This window comes from Populus nigra, chromosome 7 (genome assembly GCF_951802175.1).
Source record: "Populus nigra chromosome 7, ddPopNigr1.1, whole genome shotgun sequence".
Classification (NCBI taxonomy): domain Eukaryota; kingdom Viridiplantae; phylum Streptophyta; class Magnoliopsida; order Malpighiales; family Salicaceae; genus Populus; species Populus nigra.
The window spans coordinates 14,223,489-14,244,433 of NC_084858.1; the positions used below are offsets into that span (position 1 = coordinate 14,223,489).

The following is a 20,945-nucleotide window of genomic DNA, read 5'->3' on the forward strand; positions in this document are numbered from 1 at the left end:
TATGAACTTTGCTGGGAAGTTACACGCTGGTTTGGTAGGAACCCTGGTGGGAATTCATGTTCTGTCCACCAGAAGACATGAAAGCTCGATAAAGACATTGTGCAGCAGTCAAATGCTCAGAAGATCCGTGATTCTGAACTTCATAACTACCATAATGGGATGTAAAAGCTTCAACCTTGTTCCAACAACCTGCATTTTGTATAAAGAAATTTATGAATCTTTTGCAAAAATAAAATTTATGAAATAAAATATTACAAATGATTGATACAAATGTACAGAGCAAAACAACATACTACAAAAATCCCTTCAACTGTAAAGGTTAATTTCATCAAATGTTTCAGTTTTACTGCTTTGAAAGCACCGGAATAGAGACATTATTCACAATGCTTTATGCTAGTTACGTATAGTACTGGCAGTGTAAATTCCTTCAGGGAAGGAATATTGCCAATGGCAAGGCCAGCTCCATGGCCAGTGCTACAATCAACATATACCCACATGATCAAGCATGGATGATGAGTCCAAGGAAAACCATGATAGTCAAACCATGAATCAATTGAGCAACATAAATAGAAGCAGGATGTCGTTGAAGAGAGACACAGCAGGAAGCGGGTCATGTATGAGAATACTCAGTTATTAGTTTTCTTTAAGTAGTGGTTACGTGTTTAGATCAAGAAGAGTTCAGGGATGAGTTTAGCTTAAAAAGACCAGGAGAAAGGCGAGACTGTGAGAGAACTCATACAACTGGGAAGTTCCAACTCAATCTGCAGTTGTAACTCTAGACTGGTGCAGAAGGCAGAAGGCAGTTTTATTTGCTAACTGTATCACTTGTTGTGATTTCTGAATTCTCGAAACACATGGAGGCATGGACTAGTTGCCAGTGTCACTTGTTGATGTGTCAAACGATATATATTTATGTTGATCTGATATGCCATGTCACCAGCTAATGGAACCACTTATTAGCAGCAGCATCAATCATCTAGCAGACTCTAGCAGACGATCATTGATGAACTTTACAAAAACCTGAAAGCTCATAAAACTCAATGGCACAATTTGAAATCATGGGTGATATTTTTGTGGTTGTCCCATGCTCATGATATGAACGCAAAAAAAACCAAGACTTGTATCAGAAAATAAGTCCAAATCCTCACCAATTTTATATGCTTCTGCTAAACCACAAGGCCATGTCAAGAACATACCTCGTCAATACTTGAAACATCACACCCTCCAGATCTAATGACAGAATTCATTCCATTATGTGAGTTATTGGCCTCCAAAACATGGTTCATATTAGGCAAGTTATTAGCCTCCAAAACATGGTTTCATATTTGGGTACCTGAGATTTGGAGAATAACAAAGAACTCAATCACATTATTATTCAAATGCTAACTTGTACTTGCAAAAATAGAAACATCATCAATACCCCATAGCAGCTGGACTTGCACCTGTGTTTCGTCCACATTACACACACAAACACAGCATGTACTGGACTTGCAGCAGAAGAAAGAAGAGTTTTGTTTAACAGTTCAAGCACCCTTAACTGTGGGATATAAATCAATTTATTGTCTTGGTTCAGACATTCCTAAATACATTATGGAACTATGGCCTATGTTCAATCAAGATATTGTCTCAATTCAATTAAATCACTACAGAAAAACAGATTTAAAAGTACAAGTTACTGCCCAGAGTGTGGTAGAAATACAATAATTCCCAACAAGAACAATCTAAAACCCTCGTCACTGAATTTATCACAAAAAACTTAAACAGGTAGTCACATAGTCAGCATATAAAGTACACAAAGATGGAAAAAGAAACAAAATTACCTCAAGAGGTTCATATCCACCAGAATATCATAACAGATGGTGGGGGTCCTATTCTGGCAAGTTGTGTGCCAGCCCAAAGCCCGGGACAGGTCCAGCACGCTCAGGTTCTGCTCCAGCATTTTCATCATGCAAAGTTCTTGCTCCAAGTCAGATGCAATATCTACCAAAACATCTTTAGCAACACCATAATTTCCAGATATCTGAGAAAACCAGTATGAAGTTTACCTCAAATAATAGCCAAGCTCCAAGGAAAAGGGGAAAAAAATCAGAGCATCATCAGTTAAAACATCAAAATCAGCAAAAGATATTGATTGTGAAGTGCTGCATTCAACCTCATTACCTGTACAAGCTCCTCATCTTCAGATGCACATTTAGGCTTTTCATTCTTGGGGTATACACGAATTTCTGCCTGCAACCTCCTCATTTCATTGATATCTTGACTTACTTGTCCAAGAATGCAGCCAACCTTGCTTGACGGAACCAGAAGTCTAGTAATCATACCCTTTTCAGAAAATTCACTAGTTTTATTCTGAAGCTGAAGAATTGCTTCAATGGTTTGTGATCTTGGATTCCACAGACCCTGAAACACTTGGAAATTTGTCCTTGCACAGATTCTGATGCAATAGAGCAGGTATTTCATAAAGAGCCCTCTTTGCCACAGCTGGTTTTCCAGAGATCTGAAATTTACCTTTTGAAATTACACACCGTAGGGAGTTTCAACAAAATTCCACGTTTTCCATAGATTAATTAAGAGGGGAAAATCCACATGCAACATTTCATAAACATGAATTTGCAATGTTACAAAAAGTAATGTGCAAGGCACGCACACGCACACTGCTATGATTCCATAATAAAACATCATAACATAATTATGCAGCAATCAAGTTTGTACTCATGTCCCTGTGCACACCAGTGCAAATGATGATGCTTCTGCATCCAAATGCTCAAAAGCAGTGAGCTCACACAATCATCAAATACTTGACAACATGCAATGAGGCATGATCAGTCACCTTATGGATAGAAAAAGTTTGTTTCTTGTAATGTATATGCTGAACAAACCCTCCTAGACTTCTGTTCCAGAGTCACCTTATCCTTATGGATAGAAAAAGTTCGCTTCTTGTAATGTGCACACTGAACAAACCCTCCTAAACTTCTGTTTCAGTGCAGTTTCTTGCATGCAATAGACACACGCCATACCACCTCATTCTTTCAGCTTAGCAGCAGTTTAAAGGTCCAGGAAGTACTACGGCACTTTTGTATGTGATATACATCAATCCAACTCAGGATAGATGTTAACTTCTAAAGCCCTCGTAATAACAACCTGTTAGATAGTATTGCCAACTTAAAGCTCAGAGAAAGGTACCACATATACTACCCCAACCAGATACTCATTAAGCATTGAGAAATATTACAATGTCTCTAGGGAAAAAACATGAAAATATACAACAGTAATGGAAATTGGTCAGGTTATAAAGCCTTTCGAAAAGCAACGACCACCAATCCTATCAAAGCAATCCACCATCTTAAACTCCAGAGAGAGAAAATCTTTGTCGTCAAATTCAACCAGAATGAAACCACCAAGAGCAGGATGCAATCAAACTAACAATTTAATGAATCTAAGAACTAGATGTCATTATCATTATGGCCAAGCCTATTGAACTGGTTCTTCCTACATAAAGGACAAATTTGTAGAATAAACCAGTTAAAAAGAGAAAAAGAACTAGTTCACTTGTGCTCCCATATATATATGCAGGGCTATCCACCAAAATTCTGCCAGGATTAGATATAGTATCAAAAAATAGCTTCAAAATTATCAAACAGGGATAAAAGAAATCTCCCCAACCTGCATAATGCAATGGGGGTAAGGGTGTAACCCAATCACAGAAAAAAATCATAAGAAAATATGTAGCTGTTAAGTAAATAGTCAAATCATATGATAATAGAAGGCTATATGACAGGATCATAGCATAGCTCTTCCTTTTCAAGGGGGAAGAGGTACCACTCATAATCTGGCTGGAGGTTGCTCAATGGAGAAAGTGAACTTCAAATTATGAATAGCGTATCTACTAATGCCAGGGAAAACCCCATCTATCTTCTATTGAAGACACAGTAAAGAATATGAAACAACTCAGACAACACATTAAATAATATAACAAAGAAAACAGGGAAAGAGGTCAAAATAGAAAAATAAATGTCCTTCACAAATGCTATTAATTCCGTAGTTATGCCAGTCTTCCTGAACTAGATATAACAATAACGTGAGAAAGGTCTGTCCACCCACCTCTTCTGCATGTTTGGCCTCATCCTTTGCAACTGTCATGACTTAACCAGCGTACGCTAAGATCTTGCAGGGGTATACTCATTTCTGCATGTATCTCTCAAACTCAAACTTGAAACTACAACCTTCCTTCCAATACAAAGAACATTCAGTCAAGCAGATCACTTGAGCTCTATCAGGGAAATAATTATCACATCTTTGAGGACAGTTCATGGCGAGCTCCTATGTCAACTGCTCATGAGAAGCGTACAAACAGCCAAAGAAGACCCATCTTATTGAGAAGACCTGCATTCCACTATGCTGATTCACAAGGCAGAACTCAAGTAAGAAATCTAGAAGTGAAATCAGTAGAAAGCATAAAGATGTCAATGCCAAAAGTCTTTAGCCAAAAAAACCTTAACATATCCACTTAGGTATTGAGTCAACTACACTACAATCCACTGGACGATATGGTCATATCAAAATTCAATTGGTAACTTTCAGATCATTTATGTGACTTCAATCAACCCAACAATCTTCCACATGAGGCACTCATCTACTTTATCTAGTGATACTACTTTATTCAACTATTGGCATACGCATTAAAAGAATTCCAAGAATCCTAATGGCCTTCCGGTGAAGATTTTGCTAAGTCCTTGGGTTGTGTTGGGCATCTCAATTAACTTTGCTCATGTAGAAAAAAGCACTGAGAATCAGCCTCTCAGAAGCCAGTGAAAGACTATTTCCATATCCTGTCTCACATAATTGACTATAAACTTCAAATAAGTGTTTGATGCCACTTCTTAAATCCATTATGCTGCAGTTATCATCAAAGGTTGAAGAGGAAAAGGACAATTTGCAAACCAAGGTATTTCTTCTCAGATGTCATTTTATACTCAAAAAATTATTAGAAAGATCAGACTGCAATTGCAAGAGCTACATTAATTTTGTATCAAAAAATCACAAACTTGAGGTATAATGCAGTAAAAAAAGTTAAAGCTGCACACTGCATTCTTTCCTAAAAAGACTAGGCTTTACATTCGTTCCTAATGATGCTAAAACTGCAACTTGATATGGGTGGGCTCAGTGCATTGCAAGCCCAAAACTAATTACGTGTTCTCATTATCCAGAACCAAACCACTGGCAAGTAGTCTCCAGAAGGCACAGCCAAAAACCTTAACGGGACAAAAAAAATAGGCGCTACCTAACGGGTCTTCAACTTAGCAATTATTTTTCTGTAGTGTTGATAATCAAGTGATAGAGCAGACTATACAGAATAGGACTCTAAGCCTTTTTTTTCTTGTATGCAAGATACAAGTGCAAATGAGATTCCTGAATCCTCCTACTTAACAACTAGTTATCCTGCCTCACAACTACAGGAACTCATTAGGACCAAGAGCCCAAAAAACAACAACGCTTATTGGAAAAAAGGAATAAAAGAATTAGCACACCTTCCCCTGGTGAGCAATCCACGCACAATAACAACATACCTTCTCCAACATGCATATAACGGAGTTCTACCTTGGGAACAAACAAGAATGCAATACCATCAATCTGCAGACATGCCTTTAATGTGATCTCATGATGAAAGTCGAATCGATATTTTCTTTGAAAAGGTTCAAGAAAGATTTACAATTCTCAAGACAGGCTAATTAAAGAGAGAGCTAGCATGATTCATATTCATTCACGATCAATACTCATATGCCAAAATCTGTACTACTACATAATACCAACATACAGCTTCGGTAATTTGTCAAATGTTAACATCAATTATCATCCACTTCTAATACAAATTATAGTCGGCCAAAAAGCCTACATATTAACTATAATTCAGTTACTGGGGAAAAAGAATTGGAATAAAAGAAATAACAATGCGGTGCCAGTATCATGTCCAATAAAAACCCGATGAAGCAAAAGAGAGACCAACATCATATATTACCTGGACCAATTCATCAGTGTCCGTAGCACAGCAAGAACACGTATGTTTGCACCAGTCTCACTTCTTAACCTCTGAGTAACATCTCCCCGTTTTCCTAAAACACAACCTACCATATTATTCTGAACAAGAAGCCTTGCCGTGACAAAATTATTCTCTTTATCATCATCATCCACAATCCGGTCATGAACTTTCAAAAGCGCGTCCAGCCAGCACAATGTGGCTCCAATTCCTCCTCATCGTCATTTTTTATCGGAGGTTTAACAGAAGAACTATAAAAAATAATAACTCTCTCGTCCAAACCCTGAATTGAATCAGCAACAGTAATTTTGGACTGCCTTTCTTCCCTTAAGGCTTTCAGCCTTTCACTATATTCCCGCCCTTTCCAATAACACTCCAAATCTCTCTGGACGGACACAGTATCCTATAAACAGTACCATCATCAAGATAATTTTCTGATAATTCTTCGTATTTTCCTTTCCTACAACTAATACTCACCCCTTTCCTTTTAAATTGAGTATTTACCAGTTTCTTGAAAAGTTTCCACCTATTCCCATCCATTCTTCAACAAAATTATATATATAAAAATATTAATTAGACTCAAAATTTGGAACTATAAACTCGTGATTGATCTTTTTGTAAGAAAATAAAGTAAAGAATCAAAAACTTAGGGTTTTGTAAAATGTGATAAGGAGGAGGAGAGAGGCGCATACCTAAGAGAGAGGTGTTGAGAGAGAGAGAGTTGAAGCAAATTGCCGCTAGCTAGAGATGGCAGCGGTGGAACTCTCAATGGAGAACCCCCTTCTTTGAGTTTAAAAAATAATGCTTAAAATTATTAATTATTTTTTATTTTTAGATTGTTTTAATATATTGATATTAAAAATATATTTTAAAAATAAAAAATATATTTTTTAACAAAAAATACTTTAAAAATAATTATTATTATACCCTGAAGCAATACAATACCACTTATAATTAACTGGACAAACTTTTGTGATCGAAACATAATTAAAAATTTAAAACTAGGAAAGGAAGACCTAGTAAAACAATCCCACACATCTGAACATGTGGGATGAGCTTCTTACCTTCTATGTAGCTTTATGACACGTGTGTTTAATAATATAGTGTATGATATTTTTTAATTGTTAAATTATTAAAATGATAATTTTTAGATTTTTTTAATATTAATATATTAAAATTATTAATTAAATAAAAATAATAATTGATATATTTTTAAATGGAAAAAATAAATAACAAACCCAAGCGTTAAAACAAACACTTCTTAAAGATGTATTTCAGAGTGTGTCAACCATTTATTTTCAAAATGTTTTTTTTAATATATTAAAATAATTTTTTTTTATTTTATATTATAACATATAAAAATAAAATATTTTTAAAAACAAAATTCTAAATCAAGTCCCTTGCAAGTAAAGTGAAACGACTTACTGGGCTTCTTCCTGGCTAGCATGTGCATGGAGGAGGGGGCAGTGGGGCACAAGACGGGGTTGAAATGACTTAAACCTTGTTTGTTTTTTAAATTTTAAATGTGTTTTTTAAATATATTAATTTTTTTTTGTTTTTTAGTAAAAGAAATTTCGTATTTTTAAATCATTTTAATATATTAATATAAAAAATAATTTTTAAGATATAAAAAAATATTATTTTAATATATTTTTAAATAAAAAATATTTTAAAAAACAATAAAAACATTGATTGGATTGGGCGAGGAACAAATTACCGAACGAGAGAGAGGGGCAACCGGGCAAGGAAACGGCTTTGATTCCTGATTGGATAGGAGCCATGCCTCTTCCCATGATGGGAAACTGAAAATACAGAACCTAAGCAAAAGGTACCATCAAAAACAGTGCACGTCACACCCACTTTTGTACATGTGCAAGACATGCGCATGTATGTGGCAGAGCAGTTGAGGCCACCTGACGCAGAATTCTTTTATATAAAAAAATTTGCAGTAAATTCAAATTATTAAAGTTAAAAATAATTAGTAAAATAAATAAATTTTAAATATTTAAAAAATATTATTTTAACATTTTTTAAAATTAAAAAAATTAAAAATAATTGTTATGATAATATAAAATGCTATACTAGTTTCTTGCTATCATTGAAAAAAAATTCAACGAGAATAATTCAAGAACTTCAAGAAAAAAATCAACAACAATACCCCCAAGTGAACTTATACATTATGCATTAACATCAAAAAATAATTTTGACAATAATTTTTTTGTTGTTATTAGATTTATCTTGTTAAAATAATTTTAAAATTATTTCTGCCTATTTAATGATTTTTACTAGATACCCATTTAATATTTTTTATTAGATATTATTATTCCAATATCATAGTGTTTTTTAAAACATAACATGTATAAACAGTACCATTTGACCCATTCATTTTTCATTTATTTGGAAAAAAATTTAAAAAAATGTGTTAATAACAAAATTAGCCCTCCTGACATAGACAGCACAGCAACCCCCAGCCCCCCCCCCCCCCCCCCTGTTAAGAGTCAAATGTTAGCCCTGTTAAGAGTCTTCCACAGCTTTTCACTTGAAACTCCATCTCCAGTAAAACGTGAAAAATCAAACTAGCAGTACAGGCACACGAGTCCCCATGACATCTAACCACCATTGAAGACTCTCCTTTTAGCGGCGAGATTGAACAGTTGAAGCCATTACTTTTGAATCGCTTGAGCACTCCATCCACACAGATGTTGAAGGAGACTCTTGGGAGCAATCGCACCCATCCCCACAAACAAATCAAATGGATTTGATTGCTCGAAGGTTAAAAAGATCCCTCTATTGATCATTTACCGTTTCCGTCCATGTAAAAACCAGGTTTGTACAGCTCTATTTTCACCATAAAGGGCCGCAAAAACAAACAGAATAAATTACACCGAGGGAAAAACCCCCGGAAAAAAAAAAAAAAAAAAACTCCTTCGCGTTTTCTTTGGGCTCTCTCATCAATTCAAGCCGCGTAGTCAAGTCCCAGCTCTATCTTACACGTGTCAATATCACCAGACCCGAGAGCTTCAATCCTCCTCTTCTTCACCGGAACAACGTGATGCGCTCGTGACACGGGCTCAAGGCCCAGAGCCAAGTCCAGCCCAAGCCCGGCAATTTCGTTGCTCGCAGCGTCATGGGTCGCCAAATCGCTCTTTGACTCCGGTTCGGATCGGAACAGCAATGAATCCTCTGCTGTTTCCACAGACATCATGCTCTCGTCCGTCTCTTTGCTTTCACCGTCCACCATTGCCAACTCGGATTCGTGACTCACCGAGGACTCGTGACTCGTGGACCGAGTCAAGCCGTCCCGTGTCGCCGACATGTCAACAACGATCGACCCCAACCCATTACCACCACAAGCCGGTTTGCTAGCTTTCGGCTTCACAACTCGCCCGACTCGACACCGAGTCCTGACACGGTTTGCATCGTTTGAGGCAGCCGAGTTCTCATCTTTCGAAACGTGCCGTATATCATAAGCTTTCAGCGGGGGTCCCTGAGCATTAGCTGCGGTTTCAGAGTTAATTTGAGTTATCGACGCACCTCTTAGCACGGCTTCAACGGCTGCTTGACAAAGCGGCCAGCTTCCCGACCACATCAACCCAACTGATCCATAAATTGGGTTCACTATCCTCCCACAAGCCTCGTAAAGCAAAGACCTAAAAATTGCTGTCACAAAAAAAATAGAGAAAAGCCATCAATTTTGAGGCATCATAAAATTATCTTAGTTAGCTTAGGGCCAGTTCTTTTACATCAAAACTTTAAAGGGTCATCAAGAATTCTTCAATTTTCACAAGCATTCAAAAACTTTTGAGTTGTTGAGATAAAAAAAAACCAGGAACTTTGAGTCGTTTCTTGCACCAGAAAGAACTAAACTTGGATTTTTTTACCTAAAAAATTGAAAGGGTTACAAAAAAATTACTAAGTTCTCAGAAACATTTATTGTTGTGTAGATTTTTCGACAACCCAAATATTCTTAATATATGTACTAACCAGGACGGAGATGTTCAGGGCCAGCGTTGATGAGGTTCATAAGGCCAGCACGGCCATAAAACTTGGCAAGAAAAACAGTAGCGTTAGCTTGAGACTCCGAACTCTTGATCCATTGTAAACAAGGTCTAATACTGCAATTTTCACTACAACCTTTGCGTAAAACTCTACATCCATTACAACTCATCCGCATTTTGGCTTCCAATTTTGCAACGAAAGACGACAATACTACTGAAACTAGAGAAAAGAAGAGTCTTTGATCTTTGTTGTTGAAGGAGGGAAGAGGGAAAGAGAGAAGTGGGTATTTAAGAGGATGTGTTGGGCGTGTATGTGTCGAGAAGAGGAAGAGCCGCTGGGTTTATTAGAGATACAAGGGACGGAACTTATTTATTTTAACATCCGAAACACTGGTTTCCACATTCAAGGAGGTTGGAGCTTGTACTTTGTACCACCGCCACCATTCCATCTTTTAATATTGATTTTAAAATGTTAAAATGTCTCATGGCTACTTTCACTTACAGAGCGTGAGGGGAACTCCCAAATGGTGGATAGCTTGTTTGGTGCTCTGCCATAAGGGGGTGCTGCTGCATTGCGTGACAACATGGGCTAGTTGTTTGTAGCTCTTATTTGGACTTTCTAATTACTAATCTACCCTCCAATTGATCTTAAATTACACTCTTTTCTTCTAAAACACGTTACAGTTCTCGAGTTGAAACTGTTTGGTTGCACAGTGCACTATAAGTTGTTTTAAAATTAACTTTTTAGTTTGATGATGTATTAGAATAATATTTTTTAATTTTAATATTAAAAAATTAAAAATTAATTTAAAACTAAAATTTCAATAAATATTTTTTACTAATTAAAATATATATATATATATATATATATATAATATCAATTGAAAAATAGTTCAATGTGGTTGTTGAAATGCTAATCATTTTGTTATAAAAAATTATTTAGTTTAATTTTTTGAATAATCATATTGATTTTACTTTTTTTTTCTTTCTGATACTTCAAAACAAATTATCGATATATTCACATCACAATCTTATAAATAAATTTGCATCATAATATATTAATAAGTTTAAATAACAATATTATATAAAAAATTGAGGTTAAATAATCAGTTAATAATATATATATGTTTAATATATTATTTATTATTTTTGTTGAAAAATATATTAGTTTTTTTAAAATTATAAGAATTAGTAGAGAAATTTATAAAATTTGTTGGGGCATTCATTCAAGGGATTTATTTAGTTATTTTAAAATAACATATTTATCATTCATTATATTTTCAATAGATCATCAATTAAAACATAATATATATATATATATAGCTTATTATAGCTTTTATTTTTGAGGAGTAGATTATGATTTAACCACGTAAATATTTTTTTTATCTTTTATTATTTATTTGATTGGATACTTTAACTTAAAGAAATGTTCATGTTATATATCAAATTCTGAGATACAAATTTCTTCCTCTATTTTAAATTTGCAAGAGTTTTTTAATTTGGTACAATTTTAATATTTGATGGAATTTTAAAAAGTTGATCGATTACAAAAAAAAATATAAAATACGAGATAAAGCAAAAAGAATTGTGTTTCTTACTTTTAAGATTTGGAATCACATTCCAAACTTAGAGACTATGACAAGTTCTACTATTTATCTAATCATGGAAAAAAAATTATTTAATTAATTAAATAGTTATGTTGTTTGCACTGGACTCAAAACATAATTATATTTCAAATTTTGATATTATAAAAATTAATATAATAAATTTTTAATTTATAAAAAATTTATTTTTATTTATTTTACATTTAAAAATTCATTTATAACAATTTTAACTAATTGCATATTTTTTTTAAATCACGAGTAAAAATATTTTTTTTATATTTATTTTTTAAAATTATAATTGTAAAAATTATTATGACATCGCGCGCACACTCAGTTAAAAAACTTTATGAATTTCGAAGAATGAAGTTTTAAAAGTATATATATGTAATTAAAAAATCATGTTATACAGTAATCGTTGTACATATTGAATAATGTAAGTTCTATTATTTAAAAAAAAATATTAATAAACGGAGCCTAAGTTTGGTTAAAAGAAAATCGAGGGCAAAAGAGTCCCTTGAAAAAAATATTACAAGTATCCAGAGAAAAGGAAAATGTTAGAGCAGGATTGCAAGTGGATCCAAATTTTAAGAAGAAAAGATGAAGCGCGTGGCATCCACGTACTGGTGTCAGAGTTCGGTCGAATCGCCACATAATCGGAAAAGAGCGCTTGGGTCCACGAGAAGCTCCCGGTATTAAAAAAAAAAAAAAAAGAAAAAACTAAAGCTCCCGGTTTTCGGGAGGTCGTGTGCTGAAACCGCTTATAGGGAAAACAAGTAACTGGTTTCTGGTTTTGTGTGTGTTGTTTTGGGACTGTGGGCGCACTACATGACCAATTTAGCCATCGGTTTTGGAGTGGGTTTTTTCGCTTTGTTTCCTTGTGCTTATCCTCGAACACATGACTAACAACTTGAATTAATTACACATAGGATTATCTGATTAGACTTTTAGATCAGTTAAAACTCAAAGTTAACCTTCTCTCTTTATTTTATTAATTAATTTGTGGGTTTGGGTCCATTGACCGAACCCATTATTGAAAAGGTATTTAAAACCGAACCGGACTCAACTTATATGATTTAAGGGAGTGTTTATTTCGGTGGTTGATATTATTTTTTTAAGTATTTTTTATTTAAAAAAATATTAAATTAATTTTATTTAAGTGATTTTAATGGTTTTAATATATTGGTATAAAAAAATTTTAAAAATTATCAACACACTATTTTTATTTTTTATTTTTTTGTTTCAAATTATTTCTGGATTGTTTTGAAGTATTGAAGTCAAAAATAAATTTTTAAAAATAATAAAAATATTATTTTAATATATTTTTAAATAAAAAATACTTTAAAAAAACCGTTGTCACAATCTTAAAAACTACTTTAATATCCATTTTCATAAAAATAACTATGGGATAAGTCTTTTGTAGAGGTGTACTTGATACAAATTCAATTTCTAAGTGTATATTTGTTACGGTGATGCAAGATATTTTTTAAATAAAAATATATAAAAATAATGTTTTTTTTTATATATTTGTTTACATCAACCAATCAAAACCTTCCAAAAACTTGTAAGCAAACATCAATTTAATACAGTCTCAAGTAAAATAAATCAATTGAGATATAATTTAAATTCCAAATTAAAATTGAAATCAAACAAGAATACTATTTAATCAAAGTTATTAATTTGTAAGATATTAAAATCATACTGTAATTATTAAATATTTAATGAATAGGTGGCTGCTAAGATTTTGGAAGACAAAGACATGTGATTATGTTGTTATTTTATTTTATTTTTCTAGATTAAATTATTGGACTTGACCCTTTTTTTCTGAGCTCTCTCTTTCCTTATCCAAGGGCGTCTGGCCCCCGTCTCAAGGTTCAACTTGCTTCCTTCGCATAAAATAATGATCTTAATTTATTACCAGTTGCAGAATCTAATGTGAAACCGCAAGCTTCTAGCTAAGAATTTTATATGCTTAGATGTTTCTCCTCTAATCTGTCCTCTGCACTGCCCCATTACACGATTTAAAAAAACAAAAATAAAATAAAATAAACTTGTAGTTAAGGGCTCTCTGGTCTTTTTCTATATATATAGTAAAACGATCGTTTTACTCTTAAAGCAAACATGAATTATGCTACGGCTCACAAGTGTTTTCATCCTTTGCTTATGTAATTTTTTTTTTTAATATTGAGACACACTTAGGGTTGCTTGATAATTTAACAAATAAAAAAATTATTTTTTTAAAAAAAAATCTAATGAGTGTGTTGCACTTGTTTGCACGTGAGCGTCTTCGATGCCATTCTAGTCATGCGTGGGTGATCATCCAATCGTCAAAGACAATGTTTTGCGGCGGTGTTTGTAACCATCGCAATAAACCCTTCATTGTAAGGCATCTCATGTGGCTCAAAAGCATCGAATTTTTTGTTTATGATATTTTTTTTTTCTTCTCCTCGAATTTGAAATTTTAATATTTATATTTTAAAGAGTATTTTTGTTATTTTATCGTGTTTTTATTTTATTTTATTTTATTTATATATGATTAGATACCAAATTAAGTCTTATCTAATGATAATAATGAATGTGTGAAAATATCAAATTTTTCATTTCTGGCAATTGCTCTTTGACGCTAATTTTATTATTTTAATTGTATTTTAACCATTTTATTATTTTTTTAAAATGCAAAAAAAATTATTTTAATATATTTATTTGGTAATAACTAATGCATTTGGTTAAAAAAATCTTAATATCAAAAAATGGTAAAATCGTTATTATAATAATATTATAGTAAACAGTATTTTTTTTAAAAAAAAAAAGTGGTTTAGATTTTGTTAATATTTTCGTGACGGATTTATTTCTAGCGGCTGGCGATTAGCAATCTCCAACTCGGGTGGACATCAATTAATCATACGAGTCGAAAACCTTTTCTTGGGAACTGATGCAACCAAAACCTAGAACAATGCCGTGAAACCAAACCATCATCTAACACGGCGATGGAGAGAGAGGTTGCCAATAAATTAACAAGAAAAACAAAGAGATGGTTTCCGTTACATTTGGAAGCCATCGACACGACACGTGGACAAGTCCAGGTGATAAAAGTGCTGCAAGTCGCATGCAATAGTGTCCAAGAATGCCATGCAATTTTTGAAGCCAGCGCGTGGCAATCACTTTTCAGATTGTCAGTGATGAATCCAATTGCCGCATGCTCTTGGAATTAATTAAATGCAACCTTCCAAAATTGTGCTATTTTTGTTTTTTTAGCATATTTTTAAAAATATAGATGAAATAACTCTCTTGAAAAAATAAAAGGTAAAATAAAGAAAGAAACAAAAGAAAAAGACCTGGAAATAAAGTGAAGCTCTAATTATGATATTATTGGTATCTTCAAAAACAATAATTAGAGGAGATAAATCTAATGACACTAAAAAAAGTCACCAATAAAAATCCGAGTGGATAATAGTTATAGTGCAGAGATAAATTTATAATATTTAATAAAAAAGGATGTGATAGGGTGATGTCGCCTTTATTTTCAGCATAATTAGCCCTTTTTCTGAATCTCTATAACCAGTGCTAGTTTTTAAGATTTTTAATTTTTTTTAATTATTAGATGACGATTCTAATTTTTATTAATATTTTTTTTATTTTTGCAGAGTTCCAACTGATATTACAGTGTGACGATGGTTTTGTATGATCCATTTTTCAGCACAATTATGTATTTTTATGCTTGTTGCTTTTCTTGTGTTACTTCTGTTTGGGTGAAATTCACGTAAAAGAAACACAATGAGTTGGGACATAGCTTCCAGATTTAGTATGTATTTAACATTGTGTTAGTTTTTGAGAATGTAATTTGAAAAAATAAGTTTTAAAAAAGTTAAAAATTATAATTTTTTTTGTAGCCAAGGTTCAAAGAAAGAGTTTTCAATAAAATTATGGTATGTATTAATTAACTAAATACTTTTAAAATTATAATTACAATAAAATATAGTTTTGAGGTTTCTCAATTATAGTAATGTAATAAAAAGGGATTATTTTCATTAAATAATTCAAAACCCGTTGAACCTCCATTTTAAAAATCATTTAATAAAAAAGATAATTATATATTCATCGATCTAGGAAATCATTCTTGAATCCTTGATCATTGAGATGATTTTTCTATAATAGGTAGAGTTAGTTTATTTTAACCATGGGAATTTGATAAATATTGCTAGATGCATAGAATTGAATTATTTTAAACTTTAAATTGAATTGACCACTTGTGTTTAAGCACATAATTATTAAAAATTGACCCCCTTTCTTTTCTTTTTTTTGACTGAACAACTCAACTTGATAACTTCTCTCAAGGGAAAAAAAAATTGAAAATGAATGACAAATCTTTGCTCTATGACGAATTTGATAGTATATACCAATACAAAATCTGCAATAATGGCTATAAGAAGGATCTAGGAGGGAAAATTTTATGGTTATTGTAATGATATCTTATTAATTATTTTTTAGATTTATTTAAAAAAATATACAGAGAAAATAGTAGATAAACCCCGTGATGTAAAAAAATAATAAAAATATTATCACATAAAATTTCTCTTTCTAGTTGTATATTTTTAAATAAATTTAAACATAAGTAATATAATATCGCTAGTTATAATTTGATGAAATTACCATAGCTAAATTATACTTTCATATTTGGCTAATTAGTTAATTTGGGAGAACAAAAGATATCAAAAATCTTTTTGTTTGGTGGCCAAATCTTCAAGCTTTAACCTTTGTCAATCCTTTCGGCGAGAATAAAGCATGGTTTGTTCATCATTCAAGAGCACTATCAAGACTCCTCTACCATTTCCCCGAATTCGTCCATGGATGGATATTCATATAGGAAGACAATTTGCTCAAGTTATATATATATATATATATATATATATAGCCACCCAGTGCAAGAATTTGAACGTGACTGGATTTTAAAAAATTCCCAAGAAAGTTTATTGCCATATTTCCGTTCTTTTAATTAATTGGAGAGACCGAGAGACTATAGGCTAAATGGGAGTAATATGATAAAAATATATATATTAAATAATTTCTATACAACACCATTTAAGAAAAAGTGAAAACCAACTGAACATATTTTGCATTATATTAAAATATCTTAGCACATCATTATTGATGGTAGAAGACATATATATATATATATATATATATATATATATATATATATATATATATATATAAGTCACCACGGGTTAAAAGAACTAGTTTGATATATTGTAATAAAAATTATTTTTTAAAGTGTTTTTTTATTTGAAAATATATTGAAATAATATTTTTTTATTATTTAAAATTTATTTTTAATATCAATACATCAAAACAATTTAAAAATATAAAAAATAATTTAAAATAAAAAAATTTATTTTTTTTAAAATATCTTATAAAACACAAGACAAATTATTTCTAAAAAGCTTCAATGTATTGACAATCCAAACGCACATAAAATATATTAAATTATTTTTTGTTTAATTTTAATTATAATTTTAATCAAACATATATAAATATCAAACTAATTTTAACTAAAATTACTTTTTATAAAATAATCTTTTTCAAATCATAATCACAAAAATTATCACAATACAAAACACACTCCAAATAAAGATATATAACTACATTCATAGCCACAAAACCACATTGCTCCTCCGCTCTTGACATATATTTCTCCTGCTCTTCACACTATTCTTGTTTATTTTTGCAGGGGAGCGTAGATGTCACTTCACCAACCAATGATCAAGCTTTCATCAAGATGCAGCTATGAAAACGCAATTCTGTCTAAAGTTTTCATCAATTATATAATCCTCAATAATTAAAAAAAAAGACCCGTTTTAAGTCGGTGGAAGTCTGAATATTTGATGGTTGCTAGAAGACAAAAATACGCAAGGTTTCTTTTCTTTTCTTTTCGTATAAATAATAAATACACGAGGAGAAACTTATTCTGGGATTTTTTGTTCTTCTTTTTTCCCTGTCTTTCATAATTATACGAGGACAAAAATATGCAGGAAAGTAATGAGGTTCTGAATGTTCTCAAAACCTTAAGTTACAAGAGGATGAGCTAGTTCGAGAGGAAATTAAAGGGGTGAAAATTTCATGCAAGACTGTCCAAAACATGCATGCAAAATGCGAAGATCACCCGTGGCATCTCCACTTTTTGAATAAGATCATGTCATCTTGCAAGTGCGAAATTATTTTCAGTTTATTTGGAAACCACCACGATGGTACTATGATGGTGCATGTCTAGTAATCAGCTCCAGGTTTTTAGGAAAGCAAAAACCATCTTTCTGAAAACCATTGGCTTTGGCATATGGGGCATATTGTGTTATGGGACCAAAGGCATGTATTACGAGGACCAAAGCCTCCAAACATGGGAAAAAATGTACTCATTTTGGTATGTTTTTGCTAGATGAATGATTCGTTATGTAGAAGATAAGCAATATCCAACGATCTCAGGGGAAAGGAGCCATGAAGCTAATGCTGTAGCTAAATCCAATGATTTACAAATGTGTAGAGCAGGGAAAAATATCAATTCAATACAATAACTTAAGTTGTTAGGTAGGATTTCAAGATATTATTAATATTATTCTTTAACATACCTTTAAGAGAAAATTTTTTGGGCTTAAAACTTGAACAAGTCCAAATTATTTTGTATTTATTTTTTTCATCAAATAAATAGAGATGATAAGATTCAAACTCATGATCGTTTAGTCATGAAGGCTCTGATACCATATCAAAGAACTAATTTAACCTAATAATTTAAATTGTTAAATGAAGTTTTAAGATATGATTTATATTATTCTCTATAAACACTAACAAAAAAAATAAAAAGAAAGATTATTAGAAAGAATTATGCGTATAGTTTCACTGGTTAGTCCCTGCCCTTCCAAAAAGATCATGCTAAAGAATATTTCTTTCACTAGACTTAGCTACGAATATCCAATTTCATCCGTACTTCGATTTCGTCTATCAAGAAAAGGAATTTATTTGCTGTAATCACGTAACTTTAATGAGCATATATCTTAACAAATATTGAAATGCAAGAAAAAGTAGGACTTGATCTCAGAATCCAAAGGAATAATTGCACGTTTAAACAGCAATTAAGGTGAAGAAATTCGTGCAAAATGTGAAGGTAGCATATGGGAGCGTCTTCTAATATTTGATAGCTATTTAATAAAACTACTATATATATATATATATGTGTGTGTGTGTGTGTGTGTGTGTGTGTCCTTAGCTAGCTCCAAGTATTTATGAAAGTGATGCCGCCTTTGCTAAATTAAACCAGTGCTTTGTAATGATCTTTGCAAGTGTGGCTAGTGCTCCAAGTATTTATTAAGACTAATTCCTGGAAAAGAAAGGTTCATGTTTTTTTTTTTTTAGTTTAATGTAGGTGTTCGGATCAGTTTGCATGCACCTCGACTAATCTCACGAGCCCTGAAATTAATAACTATATAAGCCTCCGATAGCTATCACAAGGTTTATGTTTCTTTCTTCTTCACGTGCGTAACCACCATTATTCCACTGATTTTAAACCTTTTAGTTGTTCGATGATTTCATTGAATATGGAATAGTGGAATCATTTAAATGGAAAATATTTTGCATGCTGAGACATACACAAATAACTCATCGAAAGACTGCCGCCTAGGCTGTCATGCAGCTATATTTGTTGTGATTTAGCACATGGACGCCTACTAGCTAGATATTTGGAAGACCACCTCACCTTCTCAATATTAATTTGTTTTTTTTTTAAAAACTGTTATTCTTATCGAGTCTACCCTCTCTTATCGTCCAATTAGTCGATTCATAGCAGCAATTTTTAATTGTTTTCCAATGATATCAAAATCTTGATTATGGTTAATGAATGATTGTTAATTTATTTTGATTTCACGATGTAATCACCGTTGTCGTAATGCGTATGCTCTGTTGCATGACCAATCTTTTATAAGAAAACATTCCCTCTTGTGATTTTCTTAGTGTTGCTTTTTGTTAGGTTCATCCCCCCTGAAAATTGTTGAGCCAATCAAGGTGCTAATTAGACCAAATTAAGACACATAGATTATTTTCGTATTTAATGACCATGGTGGCTCATCATGTAGTTCCTAAAACAATTTAGCATGGAACCATTTATGCTAGGCTAAGATTAAGATTTTCAACCAATTATTGCCATTGAACTTTCAACACCCCACCACAAATAATAATAATTAATATTAGAAGTGCATCTCAACTGGTTTTTGCTTCATAAATATCATCAGTTCGAGTTTTATAAATTTCAGAGCCACTAGAGATTTATATTATTATTAACTTTAGAATTCATGAAAATTAGTTAAGATGTGCATAAATTAACTCATAAACTCACGTTAATTAAAAAAAAAATTAAGTCTTCAATTGCCATATGGTTTCAAGTAAATTCCAATAACCAAACATTTGCGCGTAGTGATTTTCTTTTCTTTTCAAATAAATTATAAGAGAAAATTAATGCTAACTATTAGTGTAATTTAATTTAATTAAAGTCCATATGGGAAAAGGGGCAACCCATAGTCTAGAAAAAGGTGAAATTAGAGAGGTGGCATCCATGCAAGAAAAGGTCCAAGAAAGCATGAAGAGGCGGCAGTGCGTTCAGACATGTAAAAGGGAAAGAATATGAGACCACTCGCCACATACATCCCCTCGAAAACGCCATTTCAAGCTCCCGGTTTTCAGGAAGTCTTTTTCGATGGTTCCATCCCATTTTCTGAGCTAAAAACAGGTGACTGGTTTCTGGTTTTTTGTGTATGAACATTGGCGATTAATATCTTAATCATGATTAAGAGAACACTTATAATTACAATCAAGGGACATCATTAACTAATTTAGTTGATCTCAATTACATCACGTAATCTTAGGACACCCAACATGGATTAAATTATGTATGTAACTTGGTAGAGATTTGCACTCGAACCCTGGATGGTCGGCAGACTGTATTTTTTTTTTTGTACAACTAAGAAGGTCCTCAGCTTTTATTTTTAAATGTTTTTTTAAAGTATATTTATTTTGAAAAAATATTAAATTAACTTTTTAGTGTTTTTTTACTATTTCAATGTACTAATATTTAAAATAAATATATATATATATAAATTATTTTAATATATCTTCAAATAAAAAACACTTTATACCATAATATTAAACATGCTATATATATATATATATATATATTTGTTTTTGGCTATTAAAGGCATGGGAAGTCTGCGATACACATTTTAATCAAATTGCATATTTAAGAACCTTAAACTTGGAGTCACTCTCTCGCTCATT

At 32.1% G+C, this 20,945-nt stretch overlaps 1 protein-coding gene and 1 pseudogene across 1 annotated transcript; both read right to left on the reverse strand.

Moving 5' to 3' along the window:
* Positions 1-219: 219 nt before the first annotated feature.
* LOC133700213 (KH domain-containing protein At4g18375-like) lies at positions 220-6,813 on the reverse strand (annotated as a pseudogene).
* Positions 6,814-8,807: 1,994 nt separating this feature from the next.
* Positions 8,808-10,462, reverse strand: LOC133698920 (LOB domain-containing protein 40). Its single transcript, XM_062122031.1, has 2 exons — positions 10,019-10,462; positions 8,808-9,694 (listed from the first exon to the last, which is right to left on the reverse strand). The coding sequence occupies exons 1-2, from the start codon at positions 10,206-10,208 to the stop codon at positions 8,991-8,993; spliced, it is 894 nt and encodes a 297-aa protein (XP_061978015.1). The 5' UTR covers positions 10,209-10,462; the 3' UTR covers positions 8,808-8,990.
* Positions 10,463-20,945: the final 10,483 nt, after the last annotated feature.